General features: G+C 41.2%; 1 protein-coding gene and 1 pseudogene across 11 annotated transcripts in view; one reads left to right on the plus strand and one right to left on the minus strand.

Annotated features, from left to right (window-relative positions):
- Positions 1–23,365, plus strand: part of LOC126544138 (NACHT domain- and WD repeat-containing protein 1) — a 132,147-nt gene that overhangs the window by 50,127 nt on the left and 58,655 nt on the right. For all 11 annotated transcript variants that reach the window (XR_011893283.1, XR_008608738.2, XR_011893285.1 and 8 more), the window contains 4 exons: positions 12,384–12,568; positions 15,027–15,225; positions 16,990–17,174; positions 19,588–19,712. Coding sequence is in view for 7 of the 11 variants with exons in the window: in XM_055062005.2 (XP_054917980.1) it covers positions 12,384–12,568; positions 15,027–15,225; positions 16,990–17,174; positions 19,588–19,712 (694 nt within the window). In the remaining 4 variants the exon portion in view is untranslated. The remainder of the gene's footprint in view (positions 1–12,383; positions 12,569–15,026; positions 15,226–16,989; positions 17,175–19,587; positions 19,713–23,365) is intronic.
- On the minus strand, positions 7,663–8,693 carry LOC140215443 (uncharacterized; annotated as a pseudogene).

Below are 23,365 nucleotides of genomic sequence, written 5' to 3' on the forward strand. Positions count from 1 at the left end.
GGGCCCACCCAATATTTAGGCTCATTCCATTCTAGTCTGTGCTAAGAAAAGGCAATTTTCTTTCGTTCACCATTTTCATTCAGTCCACATAACTCTCAGCTCAGTCATGCCCTTGTGTTGGTACTGACAGCTGTAGCTGTGAATTTTTTTTCATTAACAGCATTGTGCTTGTCTCGTATAACTGGTTTCAGTCTAGCAGCTATTTATTAGCTTAACTGGGTGTAGAAAGAATGGAAAGACTTAATTTGCTAGCTCATCATTACCAAATGCAGTAAGTAACAAAATACAACGAGGGAACACTGACTGGTGTAAGCTTTTCAGCATACGGCCACAAAGCAGAGTGCCAGCATGTGCCTCACAGAGTGAGCTTCACGCAAGTACCATCTTCATGCAAAATAAAGGTTGTTAAAAAAATCAATTCCTGTTAACTCAATTTTCATAGGACAAACAAAAGTTCATATTGCAATGTTGTGATACTAATGGATGCTGTGAAAATATTTATCAGTATACGTTCACTCGTGTGAATAAGACTTTGTGGTTGCCTATGTTACCATATTTACTGATTCTAACACACCACCGAATCTAACACTCACCCAATTTTTGCGGGTGTAAAGAAAATAAAAGTGCACCTGAATGTAACATGCACCTGAATGTAAGATGCCCTTGATTTATAAAAGAAAATATAGCATGCACCCAACATTCATAATCAGAAAAAGCGAGGCATGCAGAATTTACTTTCACAAAAAGGATTTTTTTCGTGCTCTTTATTTTTTTTCTTTAGTTAGCATTTATAATGAAAGTTGTGTATCACCATCACCATTTGTGCTCTATTAGCTATGGATACCAAGCACACAAGGGTAGTATTCTCTAGCTTTAAGAGATACTACTATCATTTTCGCGAGATTTTACACAACTCTTTAATTGGACTTGTCAAAGTATGCAGCTGACAGTGTTCCTAGCACTGTGCACAGATAGCAAACTTGGTGCAGCGCCAGAGACACTGGTGGCCGTATACACCAACGCATACTGTGTGGAGTCGCACTGAATCTCACGAAAGTGATAGTATCTCCGAAAGTGATAGTATCTCCGAAAGTGATTTGACCAAGAAAACTGCTCCAGGTCCTATTCGAGCACAAAATGAACCAACAGCAACCTTCACAAAAATGTACTCTATCGCCATGATGCTGCATCTGACGGCTCTGATGGTAGGCTGTTGCCAGCACCACGAACATGGTTTTGGTTTCGGTATCTGATTGTAACCCACAGGCAATTATCTGACCCATTTTCTCAGAAGAAAGGTGTGTGTTAGGCTTGGATAAATACAGTACTGCACAGATTTTGCAACTGATCTTGTGAGACAGAGATGCTCCCTTATCCACTTTTAGCATTCCTGTAGTAGACAAAGAGCCAGAGAGCTGAAATGAAAAGCAGCATACCATTTAAATTTCAGTTGTGCACTCACAAGAGAAATGCAAAAAGGGACGAGAAGGTAAATTTTGGTTAGATGTTTCGCGTGGTAGAAGCAAGGCAAATTATAGGATTGAGCAAACGAAAGGTTTTTCTTCCTGTGTTCTGTGCAATATGCCTACGTAAATTGCTGTGGCATCAGGTGCCCGAGAAGTTGCCCTGCACGTGCCACACATCTTGCACACTGTGCATCGCTACTGGGTACACTGTGCATCACTACTGGGCTATTGCTTAATGCAGACATTTTTCATCTGCGCAGTGGCAGCAGAGTGCCTGCATTATAATATGAGCTCCCAGATCTCTGACTGTATTGACCTTTGGGGGGGAGGTGTGCATTCTGTTTTAAGCTTAGCTACTACTATAAGGTATGCTGAGGTGGATCCCTTACTGGAGCTTTACCGATGCTGTGAAAGCCAAAACATGCCATTCTTCTACGAGGGAATGCATGAGAATATCAAAAGTGACACAGAATGTGAACTCGGATAAGGCTCTGAAATTAAGTAAACGTTTCAGAGCATGCTTCTGAGTCCTTCATATGAGGATAACAAAAAAATAAAGCTAAGGAATGTATGGAAGAAACAAACTTTATTGCTGTTATTGAATTCTTGAATTAAATGTGCATAGTATTTAGATTTATACACTTTATATGGAGGTTTTTGGCTCACACTGGCAGCAAGCTGTACTGTCTGCTTTTCTTTTATTTTTTGAAACAAAACCAAATTATCACACATTTAGTTAGTATGTTGAATTACTTTGGGAATTCAGTAACAATAGAGGAGTTCATTTCTCTTAGGCTTTTCTTGGCTTCACTGTCTGTCAGGCTCATGTGGGCAAATAAAAATATGAAGCTCCTTGGTTCCTATGATTATTCTCATTCACTTACTGAGCCTTGTAGCTTACCCCACTGCAAACTCATCAAAGCTTGCTTGAGTAGTGAATAAAATGAGAGCTTGGTGTCGCAAGGGTTTGGACAAGGTATGAAAATGTATATGAAGGGGTTATTGCTGATGTACTGCATAGAGCATGGGTGAGAGATAAAGTTGCTGCAGGCGTCATCTAAGGTATTTGTTTGAGATGCAACGACATGGAGTGATTTGCTTGGTGCAGTGTTAGACTTGGTCATGATGAGCCTGTTGCATTTTTTTACCTGCAATTGAAATATGGAACAGCTTTGGTGCATGTCGTATGTTTCACCGTTAGTGCCGTTTTTTCGGAGATTGCATGCCTAATACTGTTGCCTAAGCAGAAGCTGCCTGAGAAGGGTAGAAATTTGGCCTTATTGGTATGACACGCAACAAGTGAAGCCCAATAAACAAGGACAGAAAGAGGGTACAACACAGACCCCAACATAGCACATGTGGTGTGCCCTCCTTCTATCATTGTTTATTGCTATTCAATTGCAGTATGCTGCCTCTTATTAGTATTGCTTAAGTAGTATTAGAGAGGCTCTCTTAACTTTAAGGGCTCACTTTTTTCGAACTTATGGTACCATATTGGCTCAACTTTTTTATGGCATGAAACATTTCAGTAACTTGTTCATGATACAAAACTGATACAAATACCCATGACGAGATCCACTCATCACAAGCCAAAATATGTGGATTGCTTGTTACAAGCTGAGGTTATCAAAAACCCTTAAGGGGTTAATAGAGGGATTATGTTGCTGGAATCACCTGTCTTCCCACAATGGAGGAGCATTATTTTCAGTTAAATGAACAAAAGAAGCCACAATACTGTTGAAACTATAACTAGTAGAGAACTATTCATGATAGCAGCAAATAAGTGTATTTCTTATCAACATTCTAGCTTTGCCCATAAAGTAATGCCCCTAATTTTTTTTTCTTGGTAGCTGTTAATTTGTTATGGATTAAATTTATGGTTAGAACACCTTGCATGAGTTCTGTATGCATGGTGTTTCTGAACACGGCTCCTTTAAATACTGATTTTAAATTCTGGTGTCCATGTATTCCCTGTAAGGAGTTGAATTATGTGCTGATCGTTAGAAAACTTTGTTCCATATAGTGCATCATTGAGTAGTGAGAAGATGAAAGCCTGATCCCTATATTTGTAAACAGGTCATGGGTGATTGTAACACACCACACAGCTTTCCGATACCTCGGTCATTCAATGTAAATTAAAGTTTTTAGTTTCATTTAAAAAAGGCTGTATGAAAAAAGAAAAGTGCAACTAGGATATACAGCTGGTAACAACAAACAGTTTATTTCATTCACGTAGCCAACTTTTATTTTTTAAGTCAGTAGCCAGTGGCACAGCCTGTATACATAGCATTGCTTCTTTCATAAATAGTTGAGTTTCCTGTTTGTTTTTCTGAGTATTTTTGCAATGAATTGGAAAATATCTGCCACATGGTTACCTCAAACCATTATGTTCACATGTAGCGATCAATTGTATACAGACATATTGCAGACAAACTGCAATTATTTGTTCTTTTTGTATTCAAAATCAACATCTATGGCACACCACACATGAACTTTACTGCTGCTGGTACTCCTGGCTCTTGCTATAAACTCAGAGTAGGCTGAATCTGGAGGTTTACTGTGACAGGTGCTATATGTATTACCAAAAATTAATTTGTAGGAATCCCTGCTGGTTTCTTAGTGCAAATGGAGTTTAATACCTAAAGCCTGAGTGGCAGGGCTCGGCTGGATATCATTACATTAGTGTTATGCATATTATTATTATTATTATTATTATTATTATTATTATTATTATTATTATTATTATTGTCATCATCATCATCATCATCACATTACATTAATGTATATGCAGTCTCTATTTTAGCTTCAGCTGCCAAGTTCTCATAAAAAATGCACAAAATTTCCTGGTGTGTATAAATTGTCATTTACTTTCACCAATATATTACAGAAGCTACACCTTTATGAAAGGTGTGGAATGTGTCTGGTATTTAAGGGATCCATTTATATATTTCTGGCAACAAAATATTTTTCAATGTGCCTTGCATGAACAGAATTACTGACTGCTAGAGCTGCGACCTTTATGGCCTTTTCTCTTTTTTGTTGTTCCAACTTTGCTCGAAGCTATACCACTATGCCCAGGCGAAATAATATACCTGCCATAATATGACTGAAAGTTGAGCAAGTTAGTAGGGATTTATGTTACTTAAAGGCAAGTGTGCAAACATGTGCACAAGAGGGAATTAAAAGGGCAACAAAAATGTAGACTATCAACTGAAAGGTTGTGCAGTAGTGCATAAGAAGGAAGGCACAAAACTTATCTGCGCATGCTCAAGAGAAGGCAGCACCAGCCTGTCAGTGATGGACACATCTAGACAATCACGAAAGATAACTGTTTAGGCATGACAATTCCTCTTTGTGCAAGATAATTGAGGGCTAACTTATGCACATGCTGCCGCTATTAATGGTATGCCAAACTTCGACCATAAAGCAAACTTCTTGGCTCTTATGTCTGACCCGTCCGCTAATAGTTGGCATTTGTGTTGTTCTTTTTGTGCCTTCTTGTGTCCGTGCTTGCATGCGTGCCTTTCACTAACATAAATATGTGCCATACTCTGCTCATCGTTGCACTTAGCTTTATATCAGTGCAACACGAAGATCAGGTGACGTGACCATTCATTGCATTTTCCCATCTCAGAAGCTGTAGCATTGAAGCAGTGGTATAGCTCTCCACTACAAGAGGGCACCACTGTCTAATCAGTAACCAGATTTCGTCATTTTTGCTTTTGCCTGAGGCACTGCTTAGTTGCAACATCTGAAGGAATCTAGCCAGTGGCTATAGTGTTTACAATTCTGTAGGAATATCTAGAAGAGGTTGTGACAATTTCAGAAAGCTGAGGAAAAGAGCAGATGATTGAATGAAACTGTAGGTTCCCTACTGCGAGCACAGAAATAATATTAAGCTCAGATATTCATGATACATTATTGTAGAGCAACTAAGCATGTTTGTTTCCAATGCTTAAAAAGCCCCTTTAGCCCTTAGAGGGTAAACTTTTTTATTGCAGATTTAAAATCATTACAGCGACCTATTTTGAAAAAAATTTGCTGCATTTCGTTTTTAAGTGACAAAGTGACAAAAAAAATTATTTTCCGTAGGGAAAAACATGCATTGTTTATATATGAGTACAGATGTGCTTGCATAAATACTAATAAGAATAAGAATTTAAAAAATAGATACCCTGCAATAGATATATTATAACTCGGCATTTGGGAAGTAGTCCACATTGAAGGAATCGGAGCTCAACTCACTTGCAGAAGAGCAACTGGCATGCACGTCCATAGCGTAATCAAACTGTGTGTGTGAGCACATACAAGAAAACTCAATGGTTGTGCACCCACCAGAAAAACCAAACGAGTCAGCAACTTGCAGTAATCCTTTGTCCCATCGCCAACGAGGGGGAAATCAGTTTTCACAAGTCTCCAGAAAAGAAATGCAGGCATGGCAGCATCGTTCTTGTACAGTATCATTGTATGTATATACCAGTGCCCGCCTCTGAACAGATGTAATTACTTCGCTGTGAGCAATAAATGAGCAAGCATCTAGTGGTGATTCTTTGAGAGATTAGAAACTAGATAGACGTCAGTTTTTGCAAGCACTACAAATGGAAAAGGCCTGCGAGATGAAACCAAAACTAACTGCCACACGCCCGCACATGCACGGATGTGCAAGCGGTTGTCGACGCGACGGCATAAATAAGCCATGAAATTAAAACCCAGAGACTGCTGAGCAAAAAGAAATTCTTGTATCCACTCAGGGTGGCCACACTTGCTGGGCAACAGAGAATTGAAAAATTGGCATGTTTTTCAAACATACACGTCGTCGTAAATATACGCCATCAACCATTTGGGACTTGTTCGTGGCGCTGTATATTTACGTCTTTGGCCCTCAAAGGGTTAAAGGGAAGGAATGGAACAGCTTTCACACTTGAATTTTTTATCGTAGAATCAAGTTCAAATGACCTAAATATAGAGTGAGGGTTATGTAACAAAAACCATAAAGGGCTTCTTCTACACTCTTCTAGGAAGCTTTTAAAAATATAACTTCTAAATAGCAAAAATTGTCGCACTCCACCCTATCCTGCAGGAGGAACAGGACATCATTTGGATGGAATGGAACACATAACACACCATTAAAAAATTGTTCTAGTGTACATTGAAGGAGGCCAAATCTACACCAAAGATGAACACGAATTGCAGTCACTTCGTACCCCTTACCAGGTCTGCCCAATGAAATTTTGACTCAATGTCCTGCCATGAAACTTTACTATGTCCTGGCGAGCAGGGAAACAGAATGTCTATGTACCATTTCTCCTCACAAACTTAAGTATGACATCAGTCTTGTTGCTGCTCTTGACTCGATCTGTGTAAAAGACAGCTGATTTTTTTCTACAGAACCTCACCAGGATGTAGTCATTTTTTCGAACCTCTATTGGACTATCTTGCCAGTCAGTTCAAGGGAAACTGCTGTGCTCACCGTCAGAGAGTGACAGGTCACTCAGAGTGCCTGCTCCCTCTGACGCTATGAAAACGCTATGTTCCTTCAATCTGGCGTCTCGCATAGCAACGCTTGAAATTCACTTTTCCAATGCTTGCCTTTTGGCTGTGAGTGAGGTTTTTTTTTCTCTCTTTCTTGGGTGCTGCACGCTCAATTTCCAGCTTTTCTGGCATTTCTGTAAGCACGATACTCCTTCCCTTCTTCCTTCCTCCTCAGGCCATTTTTCTCTGTAAATCTTTTGTGTAGGAATGAACGTCACCAGGGAGGATTGTTCTTGTGGGCCTAGCTGGCTGGGATCCCGATAGTTTGCCTGCACACACAGTAACACAACCGCATTGTTATTTTCAAGTTCCATGTCCTGAGAGCCACAGCAAAGACTGCTTTCTAAAATTGGGCTGGAGCCACCTGCTTCATTCATGAGTACGCCTGTGCCTGGAGATACTATCTCAGCTGAGGGCCCTTCGGGTCGGTCGGTAACCGAAGACATCAGATAGTCGTCGTCTGTGAAGGGTTCGCTTTTGAAAGAATAGATGCCCGTCGTTTGAAACCCCGAAATTATGTTCTTCTGACTGTTGCTGTGTACGCAAGCCCAACAAGCTCTGCTATGTTGTAGATTCTGATTGTTTTGCCAGGATTGATTAACATCCAGTCATTTCGCACAGAATTGTAATGTGACTTGAATGGTGCATAAACTGACACATCAATTCACTGCAGTCGGTGGCTGCAGTGATGGGGGAATGTGAGCAAACAAATGCCATATTCTTTTACCTTGTTAATCAGCTTGAAGCTCGCATGGCTTTCGTTGCTGTTGAGTAGCAAAAGGATGGGGTCGTCCTTTGTGCACTTGATGTCTTTTGCCATGTGTTCGAGGGCATGCAGAAAAAGGCCTATGGTCATCCACCCTGATTGTGCAGTCAATTCCAAACTTCCAGCTTGTGCTCCATTTAAGAAAAAGTCCTTGTATCTGGCCCTTGATAAGATTAATACTGGAGGTGTGGTATTTCCAATGGTGTTCACGATCCAAAAAAGCTGTGATGAGTTGACCTCGCTCTGCCAACGTTACTTGACTAACTTACTTTTCCCCACAAGGTGCGAGAATCTTAGGTGGATTATGAACTGTGGTGACTCCAGTCTCATCACAATTATAGATGCGTTTAAGGGTGAACCGAAAGCAATTGTGAACGCTTTTGAGGTTTGAGGAGAAAGCGTTCACACTGGTCCTGTTGAAGCTTGTGGCTCGTCCAAGACTAGTAGCTTCTGGGGACCGAAGCAAAAGCTCCGTGTGCCGGTTCATGAAGCCGAAGAACCATTCCTTTCCAGCTGATTTGTTACTTTGCCATGATGATGTCTGTGACCTAGTGCTTTTCCATATTAGTAAGCCAACAAACTGACTTTTATGCATGTGAGTCCATAGTGCATCTTGCTCACCTTCTCAGTTGGCTTTCATTCACTGTCGTGAATACCATGCCGCAAACTAGGTCCTATCTAAAAACTTTGTCACTGCTCTCTCCGCTTGACCTCTATTTCTTCACCTGTCGAGCAATTCAGTATTTGAATACTGTATAGACTCGTGTAAGGGCCGCACTTTTTTTTCACAATTTTGGTGCGGTTAAGCAGGACCGAACCTTTTCATCAAAATGGTGCTGGCACAGCCTTGACTTGTGCACACCCCGGATCTCCAGATGCACCACTGCATCAGAAGTCAATGCGCAGCTCTCGCCATCTAGTAGCAGCATGCGGAAATACGCAGCAAGCGAAAATTCTCCGATGCGCGTACGCAGCATTGGCGGTACTGAACACATGTGCTTCTCCATTTAAATTATTTTTCCAAATTTTGGGCTGCTAAGTTAGGGGTGCAGCCCGTACACGAGTGCAGCCCTTACTTGGTGTGTCTTCTTCTCTTACGTTCGTGTCGTTTTTTGTTGCACAATATTACTTGAGTAATGGATTACTAACTTGCCCGGAATGCTGCTCCCTTACTCAAGTCTATACGGTATTTTCAGAGCTGGTGCCATGTCCCATATGCTTCTGTTTTCTGTACACACCAGCCAGACTGCTTCAAGTATCACACTATTTGAAGGTTGAGGCCTGTCAGGGTGTTTTCTTTTTCATGTTCTTGGCATTTTCCTGCGAGTTAAGTGAAATGGTGGCAAGTTAATAGCTTCTAGTATAATAGACCCGTAAGCGGCACCATGTTATGTGTAAACTGCTTTCCCAATGCACTACCACAAAATTTTTGAACAGAGAATACAGCCTAAGTAACTTCTCACACCACGAGCAAGCATGAAGAAAACAACACTTCTACTTCAAATAAAGCCTTCATCAAAGTCCTCAATTTGGAATATCAGCATATGAAACAACAGAGCCATCTATTAGTAGTAATTTCTTTACTGTAATACCAGTTTACCCATACCACATTCAGGGAGGACTAGGACACTGTCCCATTCCTCCCTCCATTCAGCTGTCCCACTCCCATTGCAGGCCACACAGACTAAATTCACTTTTCATGTTGATCACTTGTGAATTAGGCTTAAATCTATAGTGGGATGAAACACTCTGGAAATGAACGCAGCTTTTTGCGCACAAGACGAAGACGAAGGAGAGGCTAAGACACACGAGTGCAGATGCGCACATGTATCTCAGCCTCTCCTTCGTCCTTGTCTTGTGTGCAAAAAACTGCATTCATGTCCTACCAACATGTCCTAACAGTCACCTTAGTAAACTGTGGAAATACAGATTTCTCATGTTATTTTGTTTCCCGTGCTTTGCCTCCTGCTCAGACTTTAAAGTTAAGGAAACAAAATCATGAATACTTACTTGCCATTGCTGAAAAGACGACTTTTTCTAATAGCACGTAAAAGTGGCATACCAGTCAGCTGTTACAATGGAAGATGCCAGTACACTGGCATCACCTGTAGACAGTATTGAAAATTGGAATAAGCAGAGGACAAAATTATGTTGACTGTCCTACTTTTCAAACCGTCCCAGTCTTCCCACCTCTCTTCTATTGCTAAATTACCCTTCTACAACAGCAAAAAAAGCTTTAAGAGGAGGTTTGGTGATCCAGAAAGGATGCAAAAACGAAAGACCAGTGCTGACACCACCTTGAAGTTCCCATAACAGCTTGCCATGATATCATGGATTTCGACTGCGTCTGCTCGGGCCCAGTTAATTTTTTATTGGTAAAGACAAACTGAAATGTATTCTAAAAGAGCCGCACAGTGACATAGTGGCACCGGGGTTTCGATGTAAAAAAATAAAGAGGCCTAATTTTATTTTACTGATAATAAGCCATTACTGTAAAATTAAAGAAAATATAGTTTTAAAAGAATGTTTTATCAGTCTAAACTGAGGGACCCTCGCCAGGCCCCATCAGAAGTTTGGCTATAGTACACTGAAAGTTGTGAAGTGTGCCATTCAGGGAACATTCTACTGCAAGAATTTTTCGAATAGTTCTGTAGTAATGGAGACAGAAACAAAAAAAAATATTGCTTACATCACAAGCCCTTCTTCCTTTCTTTTTATCCCCTCCCCTTTCTCTCTTGCAACGTGGCACATTTCTGGTGGCAGCTGTGTGCACTCTATGTTTCAAGGGGATCGTTGAGTTGTTCACATTGCTGCTGGCTCGAAATATTTTTGTATGCACAGCAGGCACATATCGTAGCCACCTACCGTGGTTGCTTAGTAGCTAGGGCATTGCGCTGCTAAGCGAGAGGTTGCGAGATCAAATTCCTGCCACTGTGGCTGCATTTTGATGGTGTCAGAATGCAAAATCGCCGGTGTACTGTGCATTTGGTGTATGTTAAAAAACCTCAGGTGGTCAAAATTAATCTGAAGTCATCCACTACAGCATGCCTCATAATCAGATTGTGGTTTTGGCATGTAACACCCTATAATTTAATTTTTAAGTAAATCAGTATGCAATAAATATTTTTGTTTTAAGTGCAGTAAAGTTTGTTCTATACCCAATTGTTTTATATCCAAAAATGTAGTTTTCATGCACATTAATGTTCGTAATGAACTAGTGAGGGAGCAACAGGTGCCATACAAAAATTTTAACTTTCTTCTTGCCGCACTTGATTGATAACTTCACTGCCCTGATTGTACTATGTCCACTATGTTCACAGCAAACACAGAAGAATAAAATGGGTTGGAGTGCATACAGCAGACATTGTCAGCTCCGGACTGGAAGCTTACCATTATCATTGAAAATGAAGGTGTGCAATTATTGCATTTTACCAGTGCTCACATATGGGGCAGAAACTTGGAGACTAACAAAGAAGCTTGAGAACAAGTTAAGGACCGTGCAAAGAGCAATGGAACGAAGAATGCTAGGGATAATGTTAAGGGACAGAAAGATAGCGGTTTGGATCAGAGAGCAAACAGGTATAGCTGATATTGTAATTGAAATTAAGAGAAAAACTGGAGCTGGGCAGGTCATGTAATGCATTGGTTGGATAACCAGGGCCCCATTAGGGTTACAGAATGGGTGCCAAGAGAAGGGAGGCATAGTCGAGGACGGCAGAAGACTAGGTGGGGCGATGAAATTAGGAAATTTGCAGGCGCTAGCTGCAGTCTGTTGGCATTGGACAGGGGTAATTGGAGATTGCAGTGAGAGGCATTCATCTTGCAATGGACATAAAAGATGATGATGATGATGATGATGATGATGATGATGATGATGATGATGATGATGATGATGATGATGATGATGATGATGTAACAATTCCATTTCGACAAATGTCGATGTTGATGAGTACTATTTTGATGCCAGAGCTGTGCACTTATCATAATGTTTGTTCTTGTGCCTGTTATGCAATTCCTGTGTTGCATTTATGTCTTGCTGACCACAATTTATGCTATGAACAAGTCATTGCATATCTAACTGCCATGTAATGGGGCACTCTAATTGCATTGGCCATTTTTTTTTTTACATTTGTTTGGAGCCTTCCATTTGTTAAATGTAAAACTAAACTTTTCTTCTTCTAAACCTGAAATTCCTGGACATGTGTAGCTGAGTTTCAGCAAGCAATCCAGAAGACCTGCACAAGAGGTGACAGAGACTGCTTTTTGGCAAAATTGGTACAAAAATATTAGTGTAGTTCTGAATTGAAAATGAAAGGGCTGACACTACATAATACCAAACCTGGTGCCTTTTGCACACTTATTTTACATGTATTACAACAGACTGGGTGCCTGTCGTACGGAAACTGAAACCAAGCATTACTTGTCCACAAAATATGTAAAAAAAATAAAAGTCTGGTGTACCCTTAACCCAGTAGTCCTGTATTTTTCTCTGCTATTAGTGATAGCATATGTATCGAAGTAGAGAAAATGAAAGTTGAAATTTGTTTATGCCTCTTTGGAAAGTGCGTGTTCCTTTGTAGGAATGCTTGCATTGTCCTTTGGACTGCTGTTTTTCACAGGTATATTCGCTAGATGAAGGCCGCCTCCTGGTGAAATTGAAAGGGGTTATGAACCAGAAGATGGCGTACTTTGGTTTGCACAGCCAGGACTATGTGGTGGCACTTTCCAGGAATCGTATGTACGTAAATATGCTCAACCTCAGCAGTGGAGACTTGGAGACTACCTTCAAGGTGGGCGAGGACAGGTGAGCTTGTGAAAATTTTATAGATTCCATTAAGTGGTAGGCAAAGAACAGTTAAAGTTGGCATGTTTTTGATGGCATTTGGACTTAAGAAATTAGGAAAGCATGTTGTGACCAGAAAACAATGGCCTGTTTACATAAAGGGCTAATCATGCTTGCTAATTATTTGTTTATTTATTTTAAATCCAACAAGGGTTATTGTGGGCTACTGACGCCAAACAAAACCTATTTCAATGTCACTAAGGCATCTCAAGACAATTTTCTTTTGTATGTAGGTTTTGTTGAGCTTCTATTTTGTGAAATTGTTTTTACTCACAATGTGTACTGAAAGATTTATTTGTATATTTGAAGCAGGACAATGCAACAAAAATGTTGTTTTTTGGCGTAGTTTTGAAGTTTAACTGGAGTGCACTAATTGGGAACAAAAACACACAGAAATCATTCGTGGCTTCTGTGCTTCTGAATATCTTTATAGCCTATGCAGTGTAAAGTGTAATTCGGATTGCTGCAAATAATAGTCTTCAGCATGCTGCATGCATCTATACTATCTGTATGTTAAAATAATGTGCAGAAAGCACATTTTTTTCTGCATATATGGTGTCCCTGAAACTATTTTTGTCCTAAGACTGCCTGGACATAGTCTTTCATGGAATGTTTTCTCGCAAGAATTTTATGTGAGTGCATCATACTAAAAAATCTATTAGTTAAACATTACCCTCGACACAAGCTGTGGCACTCCCTCTCAACTCATATTTCATGCAGGCATGGCCATACCCCCCCCCCCCCCCCCCCCCTCCTTGCGCACAAGGTCATGCAGTGACACGCGTGTTGTCGACTTCCAGTGAATTTTGACCGAGTTTATTCCCAGGTCTTTTTACGACACAGTTTTTCTCATTACTGTGTTGACGATGGCCCCTACATTAAGGTTATGTGCAGTGCTCACATCTCCTACATTATGCAGTCACTGCACTTTCCACCCTGTGCACGCCTCCAGTTCAAAAGGACAAGCACTGGTTTACAAGCGAAAACACTGTTGATAACCATTCATGTCTCTGCTGCTACACCTCTGTTCTCCACTGTTGCCTGTCAACACTAGGCTATTGTCAACCTTTGTCACATTCCTCCTCACCCCTCCCCTTACTCCGTGCAGCCTCACAAGCCTACCACAGCGCCCAGATTATTTTGGAAGAAATTTTTTATTCTACTGCTTTACTCATGCATGCACACAGCTGCATGTATACAGAGAACAGCTGCAGCTGATGATTCGCATTTTCAAGCAGAAGTGCACGATTGGTTTGATGAAAAATGTACATTTAATTGCATTTACATTTTTATTTCTAGAGTTACGTAAATGGCTATGTATACATAGACTATTAACAAGAGGCTCAGTGTAGTAGTAAGGTTAATGTATACAAAATGATGGCACGTGGGAAGCCAATCAGATATCTCTTCCGAGTGACATCACTCATCCATTCTTTGTAGAATGGGCAGAGGCGAAAGAAAATGTGTGGAGCAATGCCACTGTGATCTGTAGCAATACAAATGTTTAAAACATTATGGTAAATTACACAGTTTATGTAGAGCACCTAAATTTGCCTCTTGATGATCACAAAGACTTAACATACCAATTCGGTGCATCATTTCTTGAGAAAAACCACAAAATTTTTAACAAGCCAACGTAGCAACTTTTCTTCACATTTCTGTTATTCTTGTCCTTGTTATTATTATAATTTCCCTTCATTATTTGCCTGGATTTTGCAGAGGCCACAGCCAAGGCTACCAATTAGTTCTAGCCATAGTGCTTCCAACAATACATGCTTAAAGCCATTGTCTGTTTCTTCCTCTCCCCCCCCCCCCTTCAATGGAGCCAATGTATTCAAGGATTAACAAAAGCCCTTTTCACACAGGTTTGACTATACAAACATGCTGGTATACTGAAGGAATCTTTGTTCATAAGCAGGTTGGCTGTGTGTCAACAATTCATCAGACAATTGTGTTAGACTTCCTTGGACATGACACTGCTCCTGCACAAATCATGCAGCATGTGCAGCTTACTGAGGTTTGGTGATATAGCAGTGTTGTCTTAGGCATGGTGGCACAGGTATTTTTAACAGGCTCATGGTACCGATGTTGGTGCAGCAAGAGTGCAAACAACTTAGACCTTATACTATGTATGTGTTTTGTAAGGCAATACTCATTTGCTTATTTTTATTTACCAGTAGCTGTCATTATCACAGCCCAGTAATGGGCCAGAAAAATTAGCATAGATATACAATGGAAATGGGACATCTATTATTTGTTGACAATCAATTTCTAATCATTCTTTAGAATATAGCTAGTCTGATTAAACTATTGAATAACACTGCCTTTTCCATGCAATTGTGATGTTCTTTTGCTTCCTGTATTTTTTTTTATTTGTGGATAATTTGTGCTCTTCTTTTTTAATTGCCCTCACTTGTAGGTTTCTCAACAGTCTTCTGGTCAGCGGCAATGGCAAGATATGTGTATGTGGGGATGAGACACAAAAGCCATTCCCATTACTTGTTTGGGACCTGGCCAATCGAAAACTACTCTATGACCTTCGTATTCCACACCATGAATTTATTACCCGCCTTTCAGCCATAAGTGGTGATGGACACTACGTTGTTTGTGTCTGCAGGGTTAGTACAGAGGTCTTTTCACATCCTTGTGACCCATGATTGTTATTATTTTTTCATACACTTTTAGTAGTTTTTAAGCAAGAAGTCATGTAATGAAAATGGGAGTATCACATGGCTCATAGATCTAGGAGAGTAGTCATTGCCTGCCTGTGCTCAACACGGGCAGTTCTGAGTCAGGATAAAGTTTATTAATGTGAAGAAATGGTACAGTTGAATAGTATACAGGAAGATGTACTGAAGTCAGACTGCAGTGGAGCCTACCACAGATGCCAACATGTAAGCTGACAGCCCTCGTATTGCCTCCTGCTATTGCTATTACATTTGAAAGTAGTTGTTTTCTTTATGTTTGTGAGGTGTGCCTTTCGTGGAGTAGGAGCTGTGTCCCTGTATACAGTGAATTAAAGACCACTGTATCCAGTGCTTTTAAAATGTCAGTCCCAGGAGCTTAGTGAAAAGTTATAATTCCTACATAATTCAACACATGTGTTGAGTTTCGTTTTGCCACTATGAAATTCTGATGAATGTTTTATAAACCCAAATGAAGTTGAATGTATTACTGTAATTGCATTTCATATAAAAAAGAAGAATGACGAAAAAAAAAATTGCTGAAGTCCGACTTTCAGCGATTCTTCTAGCTCTGGACTCGTATTTACTCTGACAGCATCAGGCTGTCACAGCAGGCGCCATCATCTTCTCAAGAACTTCTTGTTTGCAATGCACACATCATCGTCATCTGCTACAAAACTGCCTGCTGTGGGCTCTAATATATATGCATAGATGCCAGCACTTAGCGTTTGCGTCACACACGAAACTCTGCACAAATTAGTGAGTGCAAAAGTTGCGTGGCAGCCTAGTGGTTAGAGCATGCAGCTCCCAATTTGCCATCACTCTCCTGTGTCTTTGATGGGCAACATTTTCTTTCTTTTTGCCATATAGTGAATGTGAAGCTGAGGACAATGGTGGAAGCATGATGATGACGATGTAATTGAAATGGCAAACGGACGGATGCAGCAAACCCTGTTTCAAGCTCTTAATTGCTATCACAGTAAAATGTTTGGCCACTAGATACAGCAACACTTGTTAGCTCGCACAATTTGATGCTCGTTTTTGTTGTCACTTGCTGTTACATCAAGACTACACTGATTTCTGTTGAGGTTTTGTTGCCATTTTTACATTCTGATTGGCCGAATGGGGGTTGAGCAAGATATTTTCGTTGAACATGTTTTGTTGATGTTGGCAACAGCATTTCCACAGTGTGAGTAGGCGTTAAGAGGTTAGCAGAGTGACAGGTCACATTCAGTAAACTTGTTCAAGGTGTCTTCCAGGCAGTGGAACACATTTTGTGCAAGTATTCACTTATGCAAGTATGTTAAAATTAAATAATAATGTAAACACCTAAAACGCAACCATATTGCATAATATATAGCAGTATTCTCACACATCATTTCAATATGTACTGCTTGCATTCTGATAGTCGGCACCAATGTAAAATGTTTTTTACCATTGAGTGTCATGACAAATTAACCTACTGGTTGTTATTTTGCAGTTAAATGGTACAAAAACACATGCAAGGGCACTATAAATATAAGTGGTAGCCAGGTATAACAGTATGTAAACATCATGGTAAACTCTATTAGTTTTCCATGCCACTATTACCATAAAGTTGCATATGCATTGCTGAATTTATGCAAAACCAGAATAAATGTACAGTTTTTCGTGCTTTATGTGTGTCAGATTTTTAGTGTGGTGTACTGTGCATTGCAGGAGCTGAGTGACAGTGCACCAAATTTCATCATTGTCTATGACCTGCAAAGTGGGACATTGTTCAAAAAATGGAAGCCTGAACGAAACAGCTGCAGCATTGCCATTTCCTCTCAAGGTGGCTGTGTTGTCAATGGGCTTGACAATTGCTTTGTCCTTGTGTGGGACCTTGCTACAGGAGCAAGAAGGTAATACCATTCAGTCTTCAGCAGTATGAAACTACATCCATTTCTTTTGTGTATGTTTTTTTTCTCTATTGCAACTTTTACATAGTGTCTGTACTATACTGCAAAGCTGTTAATGTCTCAAGGGTATAGCAAATTGGCTTTTAAGCATTAAAGCTGCCTTGTTCTTATTAGCAGGCATCAAATGTCAAGTAACACTATAATCTATGGGCACTGATAGCCTTGGTTCCATAAGGTTTGCTTGATCTGCCTGCACCACCTGATGGAGTTCTTTTAGTGCTGCACTCTGCTGTTTGTTTTAGCAGTGCAGTGTCTTTTGACTGCTGTTTATTTCAAAAAGTGCAGGAAAGGTGCAAGTCCATTTCATAATTTTTGTAAACCTGACCTACTGGTAGTGCCACTTGATGCCAATGTGCAAGCAGCAACACAATAGATGACACAGTGTATGTGCATAACTAAGTACCATAACTCACTAAGTACCATGGTACCATAACTCACTAAGTACCATGGAAACACTCTTACACTTATCTGCTGTTTCTACATAGCTATGTAGCAGACATGTATATGCAGCTTGCCTATTGGCCGGCAAAGGCACAATGGGATATTGCAATGTGCATTTCTTTATAAATATGCTGTGTGTTTGTTTGCAACATAAGGACAGTGTTCCTAACTGATAACATAGGAAATATTCAGTACTTTTATTCTGATTAACAGCTCTGGCCATGCCAGGCTTTTACGCATCCGTGTACATCAGCTACTTTTTGCTTCTTGCATAAATAGGAGAGTGCTGTCTGTTGTTATTAAAAGCCAAACATCTAAGGAGCCAACTGTACCAGCCATACCTCTAGTTTGGGCTGTGCTACCACCAGTAATATGGCACATGGCCTCAAACGGAGCGCATGCAACAAACAAGCAGAAGGCCTGCACTGCACCTGCTTTTGGGGATTTCTTACTGAGTAGCTTTGCTGTTGCACTGTGTTTTCACCTCTGAACTCAAGTTGCACAATTTCCTGAGCTTCTTGTGGACTGCTGTGAACTGGTTCACTGTGTTGTAAGTAAACAAATGAATCTGTAGTAAATGTTGAAAACAGTGATTCAGATGAACTATTTTAGCAGCTTCAACAAGCTCTTGAAAGTGCATACTAGGTTTTGGTAAAAGAAATATGTCTACTGCTTGCTATATTTTACAGTCACCAGTCAATAGCAGTTTAGATGATAGTGACACAATTGAGAACATCAGACTTGTCGTTTCGTGTAGCTAGTGACAGGTGTGCGCATTTGAGCTAGAGGAGTGTGAAGAAATCAGCACAATTGGGAAGACTAATAGCTTTTACTGTAGCAACATAATATCAGTCTCAAGGTAAGCTCTAATAATATTGGAGCCGTTCAGTGTTTTTTTTTTTTTACTGGTCATGCAGCTTCTCAATGTAGTTGGCTGCTACAATCACTGAGGGAAGTAGTTTATGCTGTCGCAACATAATATCAGTCTCAAGGTAAGCTCTAATAATGTCAGAGCCTTTCAGTGTTTTTTTTTTTCTTTTACTGGTGATGCAGCTCCTCGATAACGTAGTTCACCTCTACAATCACTGAGAGAAAATTTGCGCGTGTTGGCCACTTCCACCCAATGACCACTGCCTACAGCACTGCAGCCACCGTGGGTAGCTTTTATCAGGTGGAAAAGACCAACTTTTGTAGATTTTCTCTCACAGCTTATCAGTAATTGCAAAAAGGCATTATTGATTAGTGACAATATCTGGTGTAGTTCTTTAAGCTGAAAGTCAGTCAGCACTCCATTGGGGTGCTGAGCCACAGCTCTGGAAATTCTTAGCAAACTGCATCAAAGGAATTCTTGATGACGAAGGCTCGCATGATGAAGTCAAGGCTTGCATATTGGGACCACTAATAAACACTTCTATCTCTTTACAAGAAAGCACTTTTGTTTGACCTTTAGGTATAAAATTGTGCAATTTTTCCAAAGAACTGTCAGCGACAAAAGTGGTCACATTGCTGCAGCCTTGCTCAGTGGGAGGCCAGGAGAACCTAATATCCCCTAGCTCCTCAGCTATAGGCAGGGCAGACAGTGAGTTCTTGAAAAGGCAATTCCTTGCAAGCTCTGGAGTGGTAATACATTTGTAGTTGAAAGGTGGCAGCATGTGGCTTGTGCCCAATAATATTGGCTTTGGCTATTGATCTTTTTTTGGTTGAAATTTAATCAGAAGAGAGGTTTGCAATATTTTTTCAGTTGGCTGCACTCCAAGAGCTGAAAACATAGGTTTAGGCCACATTTTAGGCTATTTTTCTTGTAACTTTCGCTAATTTGAGTTCTTTTTCATTAAAGCTTTTTGGGCATCGCAGTGAAATTTAAATTTGATAGCTTTTATTGTTGCATCATCCTGTCTCTCTGATTGCCATGCAGGTACACATTAAAAGGCCACAATGCTCCTGTAGATCAAATTCGCCTTGATGAATCTGGTTTCAAGTCACTCACTTACAACTCAGATGGCATTGATCGAAGTGTTCGTGTCTGGGACGTCATGAAAGGCAAGTTTTACTAACATCACCTGTGCTTTCTCATCACTCTGTACCAAAAATGTATACAGTTAAACCTTAATATAACAAAGCCAATAAAATCAGCAATTTGCTTCATATCAAAATTTTTTTATATAGAAATTCAACCATTTATGCAAATAAGTACAGTTGCCAGTGGATTTTTTTAACACAGAAGTGGCTGCAAAATTTTCAGAATTATTGGGAAAAAAGGCAAACTTGAATAAAAAAAATTTTGTTGAATTTGAGAGTCGACAACGAAACATATGGTTTCCTGCCATATCGATGATATCTTCAAATAGGCAGTACGAAGTGAACCCAAACGCTTTTGCGTGCAATCCACCCCTGCGGCTGATAGTGTCGCCTTCATAGGGATGGCGCAATCATGAGAAACACCAGCAGTGGGGAATGAATGCTTCATCTGCCTCTTTCTTCAGCGCGTCTCCGAAACTCAACATTACAGAATTTTCATTACTAAACGCACAGGAAAACAGCGCACGTGATGCCGCACCATGTTGGCACACCCACTCATTGCACAATTGGCAGATTACCTCTGAAACAGGGCGCATGGGCTGCGTATGCAATCAGCCACGCTGATAGCCATGCACAGCCATGGCCGTGCCAGAAAAGGAGACGTGCGCCAGCCTGCCCCCCCTTTCCCCTCGCTTGCACAGAAAGACTGCTCTCATCAGACCACCATCCTTCTCTGTTACCCTCACACGCTTTCACTCAGAACCAAAGCTTACAGTGCGTGGAGCACAGTAGGATCTTATTGCACTTGGGCTTGATGTGGAACATGACACTGCTCAATTTCATGGCAAAACCACAATACGGTTATGACACATGCAGTAGTGGGGAACTCTGCATTAACTTTGACCCTCAGGCATGGGCGAATCTACGGAAGTGGGGGGGGGCACTTGCCCCCCCTCACTCTCAGGACTAAGAGGCAAATTAAGTCATTTCCCCCCCCCGCCACACACACACACTTTTGAAATCCGAGAATATATGCGCCTAGAGTCCCAACCAAGGTCACTCAGGTTTACAGAAAGCGGCTTGAAGCAATGATAATGGGGTCTGGCCTCTCCACCAGCTGCACATGGAGTCTCGGCCACATTAGTTCTTCAGCACACTCATCACTGGTATTTATTTACAACATGGCTTCTACGCAGTAACAGTTCGTAAATTTCCCCACCTCTGCAAGTCTGCAGTAGTCTTTCAAGTCTTGATCTAGACGTTGATTCGGGCTATTTGGTCTGTCAATAGTGCAGTTGATCCTCAATAGTGCAATTGAGCTTCCCAGAACTTTCAAGTCTGCTGTCACTTATTTGGTCGTGAGAGGTATTCTCGCGGTGAAACTGAGGCAGCACGAAGCGTTCGCTTCTCTTTGCCAGCGGTCTTCATCACGTCAGCGTTGTGACAGCGAGTGCTCGTGGTCATCGAGTGAGATGTGTTTGCCTGTGCATGCGTGACACCATGCTTGTCATAGGTGTATCTGCCGATTCGGGGGAGGTATGCCCCTCCCCCCACAGTCAGAATTGAAAAGGAAAAGTAGGCCATTTATCTCCCCCCCCCCCCCCCTACGCACACACACTTGTGAAAGTGGGCACTGTCGGCTGCACACTGCACAAAACAACAACTGAAGCCAAGTTTTCTCTCAGAATTGGGCTCACATAGGTACGATTTATTTATTACATATTCCCTGCTTTCGGGCCTCGCCTCCACGTGCTGTAGCAGATGATGCTTTACTTCATACTTTGCGGTGCGAGATGCCTGCAGGACGTGCCTTGCAAGTCTGCATTGCTGAGAAAGCTATCGCTAGGCTGTCCAAAACAAGTTCAATGTACCATCACTTGCATCATCCTGTGTTTGTTGGAGCCGTCTAACCTAACCATCTTTGAAAACACAAAATCATATTTGCTTTTATAATTTACCCGTATTTTATCAGTGTTGCCATTTTAGCGATTTTGACGCTAGATTTTGTGACCTTTTAGTCTGTTTATGGCCAAGTTTGCTATTTAGCAATCAGTGACTTTTTTAGTGACTTGTGGGGATCGAGTTGCCGCCCTGTGCCTCATCCCTCAGCTCATGCGTTGTGCTTAGCTCGATTTCCGGGCTCTGTTGCCGTAACGGCAACATGGTGGACACGGCTAGCGCGCCAGAGCTAAATTCCTGCGCAAACCAAGCTTCTCTCTCCCCGGCTCGAGTCACCGCACGAGCAACTGTCACCGGGACGCGCCCTGATTGGCCTCCTGAGTGGCGGCCCCCGGGCGCCATCTCCACCCGAGCTCTCTTTTGCTGACCGCTTTCTCGCCTCGGCAGATGCTCACAGGCCCGCAATGAGTTCGCTACATGGGACCTTTGCCCCCGCGACTTCTCGTTCTTGCTCTTGGTGGACCATTTACCGGTTAGCCCTAGTGCAGCGGGCGCATGTACTCGATCGGTCTTGCGGTGAGCCTTTGCTTGTAAGCACCGTGACTGTCGCACTGTGCTGTATCTTGGGTGAATAAACCCATGTTTATTGGCGATCTTACCCTGGAGCCTTCTCTGCGCCGTGTCGGAGAGTCGACGAACCCTGCCCTAGCACCTTTGTTCGTTGCGAAGTGGAGGACTATCATGCCCTTTCCTGACCGTCGCTCGTAGGGTGAGCCTTGTGCAAACCCATCTCCACAGATCTCAGTAAACAGTTGGTAATATTTTGACGACATATAAGTTAGAAGGATTGCTTGAAAAATGGCCTTCAAGAATGCGCTTTGATATTCAAAAGCCACATGCAAGTGGCCGAAACTCGCTGTACGATGCATAGGCTTTGTGACCATGATGAACCAACGGTTGCCTTCACATTGTGATAGTGCTTCACAGCACAGTGGTTGCCATAGCCTTCACATTGTGGTCAGGAAATTGACATTTATTTATTATTTACAAAATCTAATGAATGTACATATAATTGAATATTACAAAACCTATGGTGTCACTAAGTCCATTCGATTGGTAGACGCTTGGCAAGCATGTCGGAGAACTAATTTACCAAAACCAAGTGGAATAAATTTTCCATTCAGATTTAGAACACAGCAGATGAATAAGATATATTAACTGTGTAAAAGTGTAAATATCGGAACGGCTTTGCTCGTTAACATGTGACTGAACAAATCGCTTCCGTTTCTCCCACCTTTAAGACCAATCCGTACTTCAGGGCGACTTTCAGCTAGATCAAGGGCGAAAATATGGTATTTAACCTGTACAAAGCTCGGGTAATTTTCATTTTCATGTTAACAACATGCGGTCAAGCGCATTCCACAGAATCTAGTTCTGCTACCACGAATGTCGACAAGCACAAGAAATTTAGGGATAATATGCAGCCTAAATACAGTTTCATGCTAGGAAAACTACGTTGCCAGTGTTCTTTTGAATCATGCTGTATTTGTAACCTTCCAATCTGAAAATAATGAAAAATTTAAGCTGTCATAATCCACTATGTTGTTAATATTAGGGCTAGACAATCAAATATTGACTTTTTCAAATGCGAATCAAAAACAAATAATAAGTATCAAATATCGAATAGACAAACACAAACGCACATATTTACAGCAGGAATATTTGCTTCAGTATAATTAGGAACGAACTTGCACTGAATAGACAGTCAACTATCA

The sequence above is a fragment of the Dermacentor andersoni genome, chromosome 1 (assembly GCF_023375885.2).
Source record: "Dermacentor andersoni chromosome 1, qqDerAnde1_hic_scaffold, whole genome shotgun sequence".
Taxonomy (NCBI): domain Eukaryota; kingdom Metazoa; phylum Arthropoda; class Arachnida; order Ixodida; family Ixodidae; genus Dermacentor; species Dermacentor andersoni.